The sequence below is a fragment of the Cervus canadensis genome, chromosome X (genome assembly GCF_019320065.1).
Source record: "Cervus canadensis isolate Bull #8, Minnesota chromosome X, ASM1932006v1, whole genome shotgun sequence".
Lineage (NCBI taxonomy): Eukaryota > Metazoa > Chordata > Mammalia > Artiodactyla > Cervidae > Cervus > Cervus canadensis.
In genome coordinates, this window is record NC_057419.1 from 62,124,228 (window position 1) to 62,138,708 (window position 14,481).

The 14,481-nt window shown below is 46.7% G+C and overlaps 1 protein-coding gene across 1 annotated transcript; it reads right to left on the reverse strand.

Annotated features, from left to right (window-relative positions):
- Window positions 1-7,172: 7,172 nt before the first annotated feature.
- MAGED1 (MAGE family member D1) lies at window positions 7,173-14,046 on the reverse strand. Its single transcript, XM_043457776.1, has 13 exons — window positions 13,832-14,046; window positions 13,236-13,309; window positions 11,790-12,518; window positions 10,475-11,143; window positions 10,276-10,339; window positions 9,983-10,062; window positions 9,695-9,786; window positions 9,386-9,465; window positions 9,252-9,294; window positions 8,900-8,962; window positions 8,221-8,335; window positions 7,592-7,977; window positions 7,173-7,383 (listed from the first exon to the last, which is right to left on the reverse strand). Exons 2-12 carry the CDS (start codon window positions 13,278-13,280, stop codon window positions 7,600-7,602), a joined length of 2,358 nt encoding a protein of 785 aa, XP_043313711.1. The 5' UTR covers window positions 13,281-13,309; window positions 13,832-14,046; the 3' UTR covers window positions 7,173-7,383; window positions 7,592-7,599.
- Window positions 14,047-14,481: the final 435 nt, after the last annotated feature.

Consider the following 14,481-nt stretch of genomic DNA (forward strand, 5'->3'; position numbering starts at 1 on the left):
ATGCCATCCAGCCATCTCATCCTCTGTCGTCCCCTTCTCCTCCTGCCCTTAATCCTTCCCAGCATCACGGTCTTTTCAAATGAGTCAGCTTTCCCATTAGGTGGCCAAAGTTCTGGAGTTTCAGCTTCAACATTAGTCCTTCCAATGAACACCCAGGACTGATCTCCGTTAGGATGGACTGATTGGATCTCCTTGCAGTCCAAGGGACTCTCAAGAGTCTTCTCCAACACCACAGTTCAAAAGCATCGATTCTTCGGTGCTCAGCTTTCTTTATAGTCCAAATCTCACATCCATACATGACTACTGGAAAAAACATAGCCTTGACTAGAAGGACTTTTGTTGACAAAGTAATGTCTCTGCTTTTTAATATGCTGTCTAGATTGGTCATAACTTTCCTTCCAAGGAGTAAGCGTCTTTTAATTTCATGACTGCAATCACCATCTGCAGTGATTTTGGAGACCCCCAAAATAAAGTCTGGCACTGTTTCCACTGTTTCCCCATCTAGTTGCCATGAAGTGATGGGACTGGATGCCATGATCTTAGTTTTCTGAATGTTAAGCTTTAAGCCAACTTTTTCACTCTCCTCTTTCAGGTTTATCAAGAGGCTCTTTAGTTGTTCTTCACTTTCTGCCATAAGGGTGGTATCATCTGCATATCTGAGGTTATTGATATTGCTCCCAGAAATCTTGATTCCAGCTTGTGCTTCTTCTAGCCCAGCGTTTCTCATGATGTACTCTGCATATAAGTTAAATAAGCAGGGTGACAATATACAGCCTTGGCATACTCCTTTTCCTATTTGGAACCAGTCTGTTGTTCCATGTCCAGTTCTAACTGTTGCTTCCTGACCTGCATACAGGTTTCTCAAGAGGCAGGTCAGGTGGTCTGGTATGCCCATTCCTTTCAGAATTTTCCACAGTTTATTGTGATCCACAGAGTCAGAGGCTTTGGCATAGCATAGTCAAAAGAGCAAAAATAAATGTTTTTCTGGAACTCTTGCTTTTTTGATGATCCAGCAGATGTTGGCAATTTGATCTCTGTATCCTCTGCCTTTTCTAAAACCAGCTTGAACATCTGGAAGTTCAGGGTTCACATATTGCTGAAGCCTGGTTTGGAGAATTTTGAGCATTACTTTACTAGTGTGTGAGATGAGTGCAATTGTGGGGTAGTTTGACCATTCTTTGGCATTGCCTTTCTTTGGGATTGGAATGAAAAGTGACCTTTTCCAGTCCTGTGGCCACTGCTGAGTTTTCCAAATTTGCTGACATATTGAGTGCAGCACTTTCACAGCACCGTATTTAAGGATTTGAAATAGCTCAACTGGAATTCCATCACCTCCACTAGCTTTCTTCGTAGTGATGCTTCCTAAAGCCCCCTTGACTTCACATTCCAGGATGTCTGGCTCTAGGTAAGTGATAACACCATTGTGGTTATCTGGGTCATGAAGATCTTTTTTGTACAGTTCTTCTGTGTATTCTTGCCACCTCTATTTAGTGTCTTCTGCTTCTGTTAGCTCTGTACCATTTCTGTCCTTTATTGAGCCCATCTTTGCATGAAATGTTTCTTTGGTCCCTTTAATTTCCTTGAAGAGATCTCTAGTCTTTCCCATTCTATTTTCCTCTATTTCTTTGTATTGATCACTGAGGAAGGCTTTTTTTTTTTTTTTTTTTTAATCTCTCCTTGCTATTCTTTGGAGCTTTCCACTCAAACGGGTTATCTTTCCTTTTCTCCTTTGCTTTTCACTTCTCTTCTTTTCATCGCTATTTTTAAGGCCTCCTCAGACAGCCATTTTGCTTTTTTGCATTTCTTTTTCTTGGGGATGCTCTTGATCCCTGTCTCCTGTACAATGTCATGAACCTCCGTCCATAGTTCATCAGGCACTCTATCAGATCTAGTACCTTAAATCTATTTCTCACTTCCACTGTATAGTCATAAGGGATTTGATTTAGGTCATACCTGAATGGTCTAGTGGTTTTTCCCACTTTCTTCAATTTAAGTCTGACTTTGGCAAATAGGAGTTCATGATGTGAGCCACAGTCAGCTCCTGGTCTTGTTTTTGCTGACTGTATAGAGCTTCTCCATCTTTGGCTGCAAAGAATAAAATCAATCTGATTTCGGTGTTGACCATCTGGTGATGTCCATGTGTAGAGTCTTCTCTTGTGTTGTTGGAAGAGGGTGTTTCCTATGACCAGTGCGTTCTCTTGGCAAAACTCTATTAGCCTTTGCCCTGCTTCATTCTGTTCTCCAAGACCAAATTTGCCTTTTGCTCCAGGTGTTTCTTGACTTCCTACTTTTTCATTCAAGTCCCCTATAATGAAAAGGACATCTTTTTTGGGTGTTAGTTCTTGAAGGTCTTGTAGGTCTTCATAGAACCATTCCACTTCAGCTTCTTCAGCGTTACTGGTCAGGGCACAGACTTGGATTACCATGATATTGAATGGTTTGCCTTGGAAATAAACAGAGGTCATTCTGTCATTTTTGAGATTGCATCCAAGTACTGAATTTCGGACCCTTTTGTTGACCATGATGGCTACTCCATTTCTTCTAAGGGATTCCTGCCCACAGTAGTAGATATAATGGTCATCCAAGTTAAATTCACCCATTCCAGTCCATCTTAGTTCGCTGATTTCTAGAATGTTGATGTTCACTCTTGCCATCTCCTGTTTGACCACTTCCAATTTGCCTTGATTCATGGACCTAACATTCCAGGTTCCCATGCAATATTGCTCTTTACAGCATCAGACCTTGCTTCTATCTCCAGTCACATCCACAACTGGGTGTTCTTTTTGCTTTGGCTCCATCCGTTCATTCCCATTCCCTGTAACTTTTTAAAAAAACAAACATACATTTTACTTTACTTCAGCAACCATGAACTGTCCTTTATATCAGCATTCTGTAGATTGGTAAACATAAACCACCAAAGCTCTTATCTCATTTGCATTTTCTTTCTTAAAAGTTTCTTTACAGTGTCTATGTTAATTAGATTAACAAATAAACATTAATATCAGGTATTAGTTTAATAGTAAATATTCTCCAGTTCATGTGAATCTGAAATTCATTTAGTTTAATTTCTTTTGAATTTAGGGTCGTTTGGTTTGTAAGCACTTACTTTTCTTTAGGCCAATTAAGTTAGAGCTTATCTGCAAATTAACCTCAGCAATATTACCCAAAGACAAAGACACACAGTGAGACATACCTATATATCAAGACAGAAAGAGATCTCACAGTTTTCAGCTTGAGATTTAAAGTCACTTTGTCTTTTTTGTTGTTGTTGGCTTGAAGCTATACTAATTTGCCCAAGTGCTGAATTTTCAAGCAGAGTCGGTTGCGTATCTGAAGGACATTGTAAGAGTTAACTTAAGGCTTTTACCCAAGCGTGTTTCTGTTATATTAGGATCAGAGCTCCAAAAAAGTATTTTAACAAGCCAGCTTTTTTAATTGCACATGTGAAAAGAACCAGTTTTGCAGTTTCAAAAAAAATTCATTTTAATCAGTTTTTTCTAGAGTCTAACAATATCCTGGCTATATTGTCTTTTTCTTTTCTGTGGTCATGGTCTCATAGCTAAAAATTTTAAACCAGAGAGTGTTCAGATTGACTCTGATGACAGAGGCAGACTGACTGATAAGATGTTGTCCCAGCAAGTACTGTTTATCTGGGGAGGTGGGGTGTTAGTGTGATAAGAAGAATCTGAAGGAGTAAGGTAACTTGCAGGAGTAGGGGAAGTTTGGTTCTTTTCCCATTTTCTTCTCCTCCCCCCACCCTCCGTTGCCCCAAGAGATAGGAGGAGTTAGAAGGGGATTCTGTAGAATGCTAGAAGAATTTTTCCCAGGCTTTTGATTATAGGAGAAAGTCCTGGGTTAAGAGATCTGATGGAAAGGGAGTGACAGAGGGAGTTGAGGAGATGGGGTGGCAACAGAAAGACATATGTGGCATGAGTCCCTCAAGTCCAGATTCTGACTAAATGCCATTAAGGTTTCAGCACAAGAAATGGCAAAAGAAATCAAGTTGGGGATTGTGTTATAATTTAATGTGCCATTAAGAGGCCATTCTTCTTGGTTCTCCAATTTGTACCAGATTCAAGTTTTTCAAGATTTTCAGGGTCAAATTTTTCCAGTTACTGAGAATATAGCCTAGAGGTGAGTCTAGGGAAGGTTCTCAAGATGTACCTGAGTCCATTCTTAGAATGGGAGTGCTGAGAGCTCGCCAGCCACAAAAGGCATCCCAACTTTCCCAGTGAATCCTCCACGTGTGACAAGGCACCACATGTGACTAATGGCACAAATGGACAACTGTCCCAATAACTGCATCTGACAGTGAGAAGTGACCCCTGAGTGTCTGACAGAGAGTGGCACAAAACCATGCAGTTAGGCCCAAGCCTAGGCACAAACTGTGAAAATGCACCTTGTGGCTAAGGCCAGTAACAACAGAAAGGAGTCTCCTGGAACCAGCTGTGAATGCTTTTTGACGATTCCCTGAAATGTGGAAGGCACTCTTTGGGATGACTCAGAGGCTGCTTTTAGGCTCCTGTAAATTAATCTGGACAGATGGACAAAAAGTGAAAGTAGCAGAGAAGACAGGCTGAGGAATCTGCCTTGTAGCCCTGCTGGGAAGGAGGCGACCTGGGGAGTGGGCTCAGTTTTGCTTGAAGCAGTATGTGCCTGAGAGAGTGCACAAAGTAGACTTGCTGGGGGTAGATGCTCTGATAGCCTGGTCTGTTCTGTGATTCCCCTTATCCTGTCATGGGAGTCTTCAAGCAGCCAGTGCCCTAATGGTTTTTAAGTGCCTGACCCACGCCCACACAATTTTAATTGGCCTGGTCCTCAGCTTAAAGGAGAAGGAGGAGAAAGAGAAAACGAGAGCCCTCATCCACTTGCAGAGAAGGCAATGGCAACCCACTCTAGTACTCTCGCCTGGAAAATCCCGTGGATGGAGGAGCCTGGTAGGCTGCAGCCCATGGGGTCCTGAAGAGTCGGACACGACTGAGCGACTTCACTTTCACTTTTCACTTTCATGCACTGGAGAAGGAAATGGCAACCCACTCTAGTGTTTTTGCCTGGAGAATCCCAGGGACAGGGGAGCCTGGTGGGCTGCCATCTATGGGGTCGCACAGAGTCGGACATGACTGAAGAGACTTAGCAACAGCATCCACTTGGGTGGCAGATACTGGGGCACAGTGGGCAGTGGAGCCTTTGGAACATGCCAGAGAGTAACCCTGGCCAGAGTTCCTCAATTGCTTCCACGGCCACTTGTCTGTTCACAGAGGGTTTGAGAAAAAAATAAGAGAGGAAAGGAGAGTGCGGTAGCGCTCCCTGAGAGTAGTCCCTGTACAGGCCACCAAATGTTAGGCCAGTCTGACCATGAGTTGGAAAAGAATTTCCGAATACAGAGTACCACAGATAGGAGTAAGTTTATCAAGAACAAAGATCAGAGATAAAGTGGGCACTGCAAGTGCAGCAGGCTGACAACTCCTGACAAGCCAGGGAGAGTCAACAGTTTTCATGAGTTAATAGCCAATTTTTATAGCCTCAAGTCAAAGAAAAATCCTGCTGGAAGGTTGGCATTAGGTGATTGGTTGGGGTGCTAATAAGTGTTTACTGGAGTGGGCATCTTTGGATAAGTTGGAGTCAGAAAGCTTGTTAATGATGATCAGGGGCTTTTGGCAACATTACAAAGGGGTTCAGTTAGCTTTGGAGGTGTCCTTGGTTCTCGGCTCTGCTTCTATGGCCTTGGTAAAAGGGGACTGGGGCAGGATTCAACAGTTCCCCCAGGCTTGCCTAAGAAAATGGTCAGGACCCAGGCCTGGCTGAAAGAGGGAAGCCTGGCAGTGAGGACAAAAGTTAGGGAGGGGTGGGGGCTCCAGACTACTGGCTCCTTCCTACTAACACTGGATTCTTCCTCTCAGAATGTGGACATTACCCAGGAACCTGAAAGAAGCCTTGGACACTGTCCTTGCCCACTGCTGAGCCCTTCCCAGGAGGCTAAACTCTTCGCTCTTGCTTTCTTCAGCCCCAAGAGCTCCTACATCTGCCCTTGCCCATATGCTTAGGCACCACTAAGCCTTTGAGGAAGTTATGACCTCAACCTAACTTGATCCTCAGCAAGAGAACTCTGCTTCCAGCAAGACCTCAGCAATTCAAGCCACTCCCATTCAACAGCCAAAAGGCTGACTGGCTCTGCGTGGAACTTCACTTACTTTCTCAATTCTTGTTCCCTAAGCAATAAAGGGGGCTTCCCAGGTGGTGCTAGTGGTAAAGAACCCACCAGCCAGTGCAGTAGATATGAGACCAGGGTTGAATCCCTGGTTGGGAAGACCCCCTGGAGGAGGGCATTACAACCCACTCCAGTATTCTTGCCTGAAGAATTCCTTGGACAGAGGAGCCTGGCAGACTAGTCTGTAGGGTCGGAGTCAGACACAACTTAAGTGACTTAGCATGCGCGCATAAACAATAATTTCCTTTTTCTCCCTGCAGGAGGGGAGAAGCCATTGTGAGGCCTCCTTCACTATGCATAAAATGTTGTCTCTGTGATGAGAGCCTGTTCCTGTGGGGGTGGGGAATTGCAAAGGCTTTCTAGAGGCAGATTCCTGGGCAGCATTTCCAGAGATAGCAGTGGGGGTTGGGGGGGGGGGGTCAGTGGGCCCACTCCTTTACAGGCAATGTGATTAGGTATGAGACTTTTCTTCTCACACAGGAAACTTTGGCACCTGGTTCATCATGTTCTCTGCTCCTATTCTTGCCCCGATCATGGAGTTATTTCACTTTCCACATGGATAATATAACCAACATCCTTGAGTCCACAGAACATTATCTCCAGGAACAGCTATATTCCCTTCCCTTCAACCACCCACTCTCTGAATTATTATTACCTGGAGTTCTACCTCCTCTGTCTTCTTAAATGCAACTGTCTGACCACCTACACCCTCTCTCATTATTTCATCTTTCAATGTCACTCCAAAACACCTAGCAGCATATCACATGATTCACTTAAGTGATATTTAATACCATACCTATTTTTAGACCTCTTTAACATTCATGTTCATCAATCATTCTTTTGTTTCCCTATCCATTAGCTAGGGAACTGATCTGCCCTTCAGGCTAGTACTGAGGCCCCATCTCTCCCATACAAACATGGTGATTTCTCATTAAACACAGAAAAAACAGGGAACACATCTAACTTACTTTGCAGTTTCAACGTTTATTTCTGATACCAAAACTTGACAGCACACAAGGGAGGGGGTAAGCAATAGACAAGGAACAGCAAATAAATTTTTTCCTGCATGCCACTTTCAGTCAACAGGATGTGGCTCTCTAGATAGCTGCGTTTAGAAGGATTCTGAGGCTTCATCCTCACTCAGGGGAAAGACAATTGCAATGGATTAGCAGTATCTGTAAACATAAAAAAGAAAAAAGATTAAAAATCAATGCATATACCAAGTAGTAAGGAATATAAATAACAAATACTGCTTCCCCATACTTCCTTCATCTCATCACCATGGGTTTCTTAGAACTCCCAGCTAGAGCACATAAAATACATTCCCATGGACTCTATAACTCCCAGTGACCCTAAGTGCCCAATCCAAAGTGATATACCTACCCAAAATCTCACTCAACCCAGAAGAAACCGATGGCACCAAAGTTGGCAGCAAAGTTGGCACTGGCTGTACCACCAGGGCCAATAATGGGGCCGGCAAAGGTCTGAGGAAATCTGGAGCGAGCATTCTGGTGGTATCTGGCCCAGAAGGTAAATGGGATTCTGGACCAGGGATCTCCAAAATCTCCTTCCTCATCCCACGTCAGCAGCTCAAACTCAATGTCATCCCAGCTCCAGGGCCCAGATACGGCCTCATCTCCAATCCCCATGCGGGTTCTCGCCTCAGCCCGTGCCTCAGCCTCGGCTGCAGCAGCATCCAAAGCATCCAAGGCCTCATCTGCGGCCTCCATGAACTGTGCAGTCCAGTCACGAGGGTCTCTCTTCTGAACCTGAGATGAGGAGTAGAAAATAAAGCCCATGATAGTATTAGTTAATATTTATGAAGCACCCACTATATATTTAGCACCCTACTTTGTGCTACTGTTTACATAGTAACAACAAGAAATGCCACCAATAATGTGGCACCTACCATGTGCAATACCTAAGAAAGATCTCATTCCTGCTCTGGACTTTTCCCAGCCAGTCATACTTCATCCCTTAACCTATCAAGTCTAGAGCTGTTCCTCTATTACCTCTGCAATGAATCGCAGCACTTTCATCTTGCTAGTCTCATGGTAGGATCGGAGGCCCCAGAGGAACTCATATTCAGGAGGGTTGCTGTTGGGTACTCGTCTGTAGTCTAGATACCTTAGAAAAAGGAGAAAGGCCTTTGTTTCTACCCAGCCAAAATGAGAGTCCATCAGTGCATAATAATCCGAGATTCTGACACCTCAGATTTCAGGTAGCAACTCCCTCCAGTCTCATTCCTAAACACCGATTATTTACCCTCTAATAATCAGGCCTTCAAATTCCTGTGCTTCTATACCAAACTGTCACCTAGGACTGGAGGATGACTTATGTAGAGTCATAGAAAGGACAACACTTTTTCATCCCCTCTGCCACAGTTCTAACTCCAGGTTCTTACAATCTCGTTACTGAACCACAGATAGGCCCATTGCAAAGCCTCTGCTAAGCCCAGCCTTGGGAATATCTACTGGGGGTGTGGTGGACAAGCTCCACTTGCAAGATAACTATACTGCAGGAAAATTCAGCCACAAGGAATATACTCAGTAAATACTCCTGTGTATATATGTGTGCATATGCATAGGTATAGTTAATATAAGAAATGAGCAGCATGGGAAGGGCTTTCTGAGGCTGACCAGCACACAGAATACACAAGGACAAAGACAAAGCCGCTTAGGCATCACTTACTTTTGTTTTACAAATTCATAAGTGAGAAGCTTCCTCAGATCTCCAAGGAGGGGATGTCTTACCCTGAAAGCAAAAAAAAAAAAAAAAAAAAAAAAAACCAAAAAAACAAGAAGATCCAGAATTAGAGACTATGACGTTGCCCAAAGGAAAGAAAAGTTTTCCAGCACAGAAGTCAGAGATAAGAGAAGAGGCAGAGATCAGGACTATTTCCCCATCCACCCAGGTCATATCCTTGGGCTCTGTACCTCCCCAAGCCAATTCCCTTAGACTACCAAGTTGATGCAATCCTGGAACCATCCTCTGTTGCCAAAGGATCATATAACAGGCAAGAGATGAGAGAGCCCAATCATACCCAGGACGCAGTCCCATCTTGCGTAGTGCCTCCCAGAGGACAGCTGCAATGGGAGGCAAGGGGAGACAAGGGATGGAAAATGAGCATGTAAATCAGGTGGTAGCCAACCCCCAGCTGTTGGCCCGGCCACTCACCTTCACTGGCACGGTTGCCATTCATGAAGATGACACCCAAAATCACTAAAAGGAGACCCAGTTTCGGTGTGTCTTTGGTCCTAAAGAAGTAAAAAAAATATATATATATATTTTCAGCAGTCATTTACACAGGCACCCCAGGCAGTTTACCCATCCAGCTTTCCTAGTATTCTCAGCTAGGACACAACTCTACCCCAACTCTGCCCATGACCTGCTATGTGACCCTGAATCCTGAACCCTGATCTACTTGAAACTCTCAGGAATAAACCACCAGAGAATGGCAATGTTTCCCTTCCTTTCCCATCTTACGTTCCCAGTATGCCAGCCAGGGACTCAGGGGTGCTGATGAGAATATACAGGTGTTCTTCCTTGTCAATTTCTTTCAGTTGAATTCCAAATTTCTACAGGGGCAAGAAAACAACTATGAAATTACAGAATCTAGCATAAGCATACCCATATTCACTCCCTGTGACCTGCACCAAACTCCCAATAGGAATCCCATGAATCTTTTAAATCAAGACTTTCTCATAATATCTATCAAAGCCCCTCCCTGCAAACCTTTCCCCATCATACTGTCCTTCAGGGTTGCCTTCTCACCTTTTCCAGGACAAAGCATGCACGTTCAATGATTTCTGGATACACATCAGTGTATTCACGGATGATATCCCTCAGCATTTCTGCAGGTGAGAGGAGGGAGCATCTGAGCTGAGCAGGGGCCACAGAGCTGTGGCTTTGCCACCCCTACCCAGCGGAGCACAGTAAGTGAAAAAGGAAGACTCAACCATGGAAGGAGAGGATTGAAGGGGAGGGAACATAGAAGCACAGAAATATCCACAGAGAATGGGGTGAGGGGAAGGGCAGATCTCTGGAAGAGGTTACTGGATGCCTACCTGAGCGCTTGATGGGCACCTTTGTGTAATCTTTAAGCATCAGGTACTTGACCAACTTATTTGCCTGAGAGAGAAAAAGGAAATCATTAAAGTTATAAGATACTGATAGAACACTTGCTTGAATTATAGATGGAAGTACAACAAAAAAAAAGAAGCGAGGGTGGGTAGGGAGAAACAACTGGGGAGTTACAGTTCTTACTCTTTCCTGAAGAAGGGCCACATCTCGGGGCTGTGAGGCACCCAGGTTCTGTGAGGCACGCGAATTAGGAGAGGGGCGCAGGTTCGGTGAGGGGCGCAGGTTTTGCCAGTCTGGTGGAACTGGCCAATCAGTGGGGATCCAGTCAGGTGGGAGCGGCCAGTCAGTGGGGAGCGGCCAGTCAGGTGGCAGTGGCCAGTCAGGGGGTAGTGGCCAGTCGGGAGGGCCTTGCCAATCTGGAGGACCTTGCCAGCCTGGTGGAGTCTGCCATCCAGGTGGGGTCTGCCACCCAGGTGGATTCTGCCAGGCCAGTGGGTTTGGCCAGACAACCGGACCAGGCCAGACAATGGGGTTCGGCCAGATCACTGGGTTCTGCCAGATCACTGGGTTTGGCCAGATCACGGGGTTCTGCCAAGCAACTGGGTTTTGCCAGGCTGGTGGGGTCTGCCTAGCTGGGGGGCTCTGACGTGCTGGTGGGGTCTGCCTGGTTGGCTGATTTTGCCAGCCTGATGGATTCTGCCAGGCCAATGGGGTCTGCCAGAGCACATTGGGGGGTGCGCCAGGTGGGCTCTGAGTGGTAACTGGAACTGGTGCAGACCTCCAGGTCCCTGGAGCCAGTGGGGCCCGCCTCTGATCCCCACTGCTACTCTCTTCCACATTCAAGTTATTAATCTGCATCATCAAAGAAAAGGAAGGTCAGGGTTACCAAGTGTTTCTATATCCTTACCATATCTATTTCAGGAAGGCCCCCTAAAACCCTCACCTGTAGTGACAGCCTGACCTACTAGCCAATGGTCACCCTGAGTCCTGGGCTTGTCTTTCACTGTCTTCCAGGCAGGAGTTTCATCTCTGAACCAGGCCAGGAGCAACCCAAGGGTGGGGCCTGAGGCTTCTCCTCTTCCTATGTCCATCACTGGCTCTGCTTGAACCACCCTGGACAAATCACTCAAGTCACTTCACCTCTCTGGGACTTAGTTTCCTTCTCTATAAAACTGAAACTATGACCCCTAGCTGGTATGAGGTACCTTGAAGATTTAGTGAGTGAGATAACCTGTGTGAATGTGCCTAGGCCAAGATCTAACACATGGCTACTTTTAAAACAAAAATGAATTACATACGGACTGTATATATTACGTGTCTCATCTCCCCATTAGTCTGTGGACTAACAAGAATCATCATATTTACCTTATCATCCCCTACAACGTAGGTGAATACAGACAATTATATATATTTAGTTTTGTCTTGTTTAGAACAAATGAACCACCTCAGAGAAGAAAGGAGAGAGCCCAAAGCAAAGTAGAACTAGCAGGGATCTCACCTTACGGGTCCTCTTGCCCCGAATTATAGTCCTGGACTCCAGATTCTGAGCCTGGGAACCATCTGCAGATGTCTGTGCAGCTGCACCATCAGATTCACAGATACCTGGGCTTGGGTCAGCCTCTATGTCAGCGTGGGAAGTGGCCATCTTGGCTTGGTTAACATTCTGGGTCTGGGTATCAGGAGTTGGGGCCGTAGTGGTGTCATTCCAAGCCTTGAAGGCTGTCTTGGGCTGAGTGTTGACCATCTCACCGGCGTTGAGAGACTGAGAGAAATTGTAGGCCGCATTTGGGACCACTTTAGTAGTGGTATTCTGGGCCTTAAAGGCCATCTCCGACTTGTTGGCAGTTAACTCACTGGTAGGGGCTGCCTGGGAAAAATCATAGGCAGTATTTGGGCCCTTTGCGGGGGCATTCTGGGACTTAAAGGGTGCTGTAGGCAGCATGTTGGAAGTCTCCTTGGCATTAAATGCCTGGGAGAAATCATAGGCAGCATTTGGGCCTTTTGTGGTGGCATTCTGGACCTTAAAGGCTGCCTTAGGCTTAGTGGCAGTTGCTAAAGCCTGCGTATCAGCCATCTCACTGACTGCTGGGGGCTGTGAACTCTGAGGGCTAGCATTCGGTGCACTGGCAGCTGCTGTGGCCTGGTTGGTAGGCGGAGCCTCCGAGATCTGGATGGCCTCCATCAGGGTCTGCATAAGCAAGGTGCTGTCTTCTACGGAGGCCTCAGCCTGCAAATAAGGGGTAAAAATTAAATCTCTGGGCTTCCAAAGTGGGGTTGGCAGGGTGAGGTGGGGGGCAGAATGTGTAGGGGAGGTGAGGCTGGTTGGTGCAAAAAGAGAAGGTTGAGTAAGACATCTAGAGGCCTGAGTGGCGTGAAGGGGTAACAAAATATCTGATAGGGGTTGAGTGAAGCAGGGGCTAAACAAGGAGTGGGGCCAAATGAAGAGAGGGGACAAGTGTGGAGGGGGGCTGCTGATCTAGGAGTGAAGTTAGAGCAGAGCAATGCAGCCAGGAGTAGGAGCCGGAACAAGAGTGCCGCCTTGAGGAGTTGAGGAAAATAAGGGGGTCGCAGGGGGTGGGGAATGCAGGAGAAAGGGAAGGTGGAGGCAGGAGGTTGGGGGAGGGGGTGGCAAAGAGCTCCATAAGCGTCAGGACTATGGGGGGCGGGGGGCGGGGGGGGGGGAAGGTTCCTTACTCAATCGGCATTCTCTGGGCAGATTGCCCTTACTATTAACAGGGTCTCCCCTTTATCTGAAGGGGAACTGATGGCTGAAAAGGGATGACACCCCCCCCCCTCCACACACACCTTAAACCATGGGAATTTGAAAAATGACGGAATCTAGGCATCAAGAAGGCAACATCAGATCCAAGCGTCTGGACAGCCAAAGGAGCCCCGGGGGAACTGTCGGCTAGGGAAACGGTGGGGTGGGGAGTGGAAATCTCACCTGGAAGCCGAGGAGGCCCGCACCACAGTCCATTTTCTGAGACATGATTCTTGTCCCTCTGGCAAGAGCAGAGCCTGGGGGGTGTGGAGGAGGAGTTGGGCGTTATACTAGAGGGCAAACGGGAAGGAACGAATTTGGGGAAATGGTGGTGTTTGAGGTTTGATTGTGGGGGCGGATGAGGGGCTGAATATGAGAGGAATGGGCCAGATTGGAGTGGGAAAAGTGAATGGGTGTCCGGATGGAGGTTCTGAATCCTGAGAAGCTACGAAGAGAAGCTTCAAATCGGGATTCAGATAAGAATTCTGAATCCAGGCAGATTGAGTTGGGATTCGCATTTGGGAAATTGAATGGAGTTTTTGAATAAGGAGAATCGTATAACAGTACAGACCGAAGTCGAGAAATCTGCGGAGGTTTTGAACGATGGGAGGGGTTTAGAGAGCGAACAGGGATTCTGAATAAGGGAGAATCGGGTGAGGGGTGTAAATCGGGGCTTGGGGAGTGGAAGAGGGATAAGAATCCGGGATAAAGGGATCGGGATGAAAAATAGGGGGCCCGCACCAGGGGGCAAGATGCCCTATCTGGGGGCTAAATCTCACCTTGCCTCAGGCCCCAACCCCAACCCCCTCGTAGCCTCCCTTCTTCACGACTCAGAGGATCGGGATTGCAGTTTTCGGCTCTCAGCAGCCGCACCCTCTCCTTGTCCAGGAGAAAATGCCAGCGCGGCAGCTAAGACGACCCCGCCTCTTCTCCTAATATACCACCCACCACCTCAGATAGTTGTACGCATGCGCAAGAACTGATCGACCAAATAAGAGTCCCGCCCGCTTCCCCAACAAAAGCTTCGCCCTGAAGGCTATGCTGAGCATGTGCAGTGGGAGGCAGTCCCGCCCCTTTGCCAACACACCATCCCATCACCAACCAGGTTGACAGTATGCTGCGGCCCCTCCCCCAAACAGATGCGCTGTGCCTCTAGATCCCACCCCTTGCCCCACGCATCGGCCCCCCTACCTTTTCCGCAATGCGTCTCTGTTCTTTCCCTCCCCTCTCGTGGCCCCTCCTGTCAGTCAGCATACATCAACCACCCGCTTGTCTAGCAGCATTTAGGTCACTATTAAAGAGGGCTCTGTGTAGGGTCTCTAATTGCAACAAGTGCCAGGCTCCTGCTAAAAATAATCTCATCCATTTAGGGACCTAGGAAAATGGCCAGAGAGGGATACATTAATGGAGGTAGAAAAAGTCTGTGCCT

Bases quoted from the DNA above. Each gene is read 5' to 3' on its own strand.
- MAGED1 (XM_043457776.1), bottom strand. From the start codon at position 13,280: ATGTCTCAGAAAATGGACTGTGGTGCGGGCCTCCTCGGCTTCCAG. The intron at 12,519-13,235 runs GTGAGATTTCCA...CCTTATTTGCAG, and splicing joins CGGGCCTCCTCGGCTTCCAG to GCTGAGGCCTCCGTAGAAGA. The intron at 9,295-9,385 runs GTGAGTGGCCGG...CTCCCATTGCAG, and splicing joins TGGCAACCGTGCCAGTGAAG to CTGTCCTCTGGGAGGCACTA.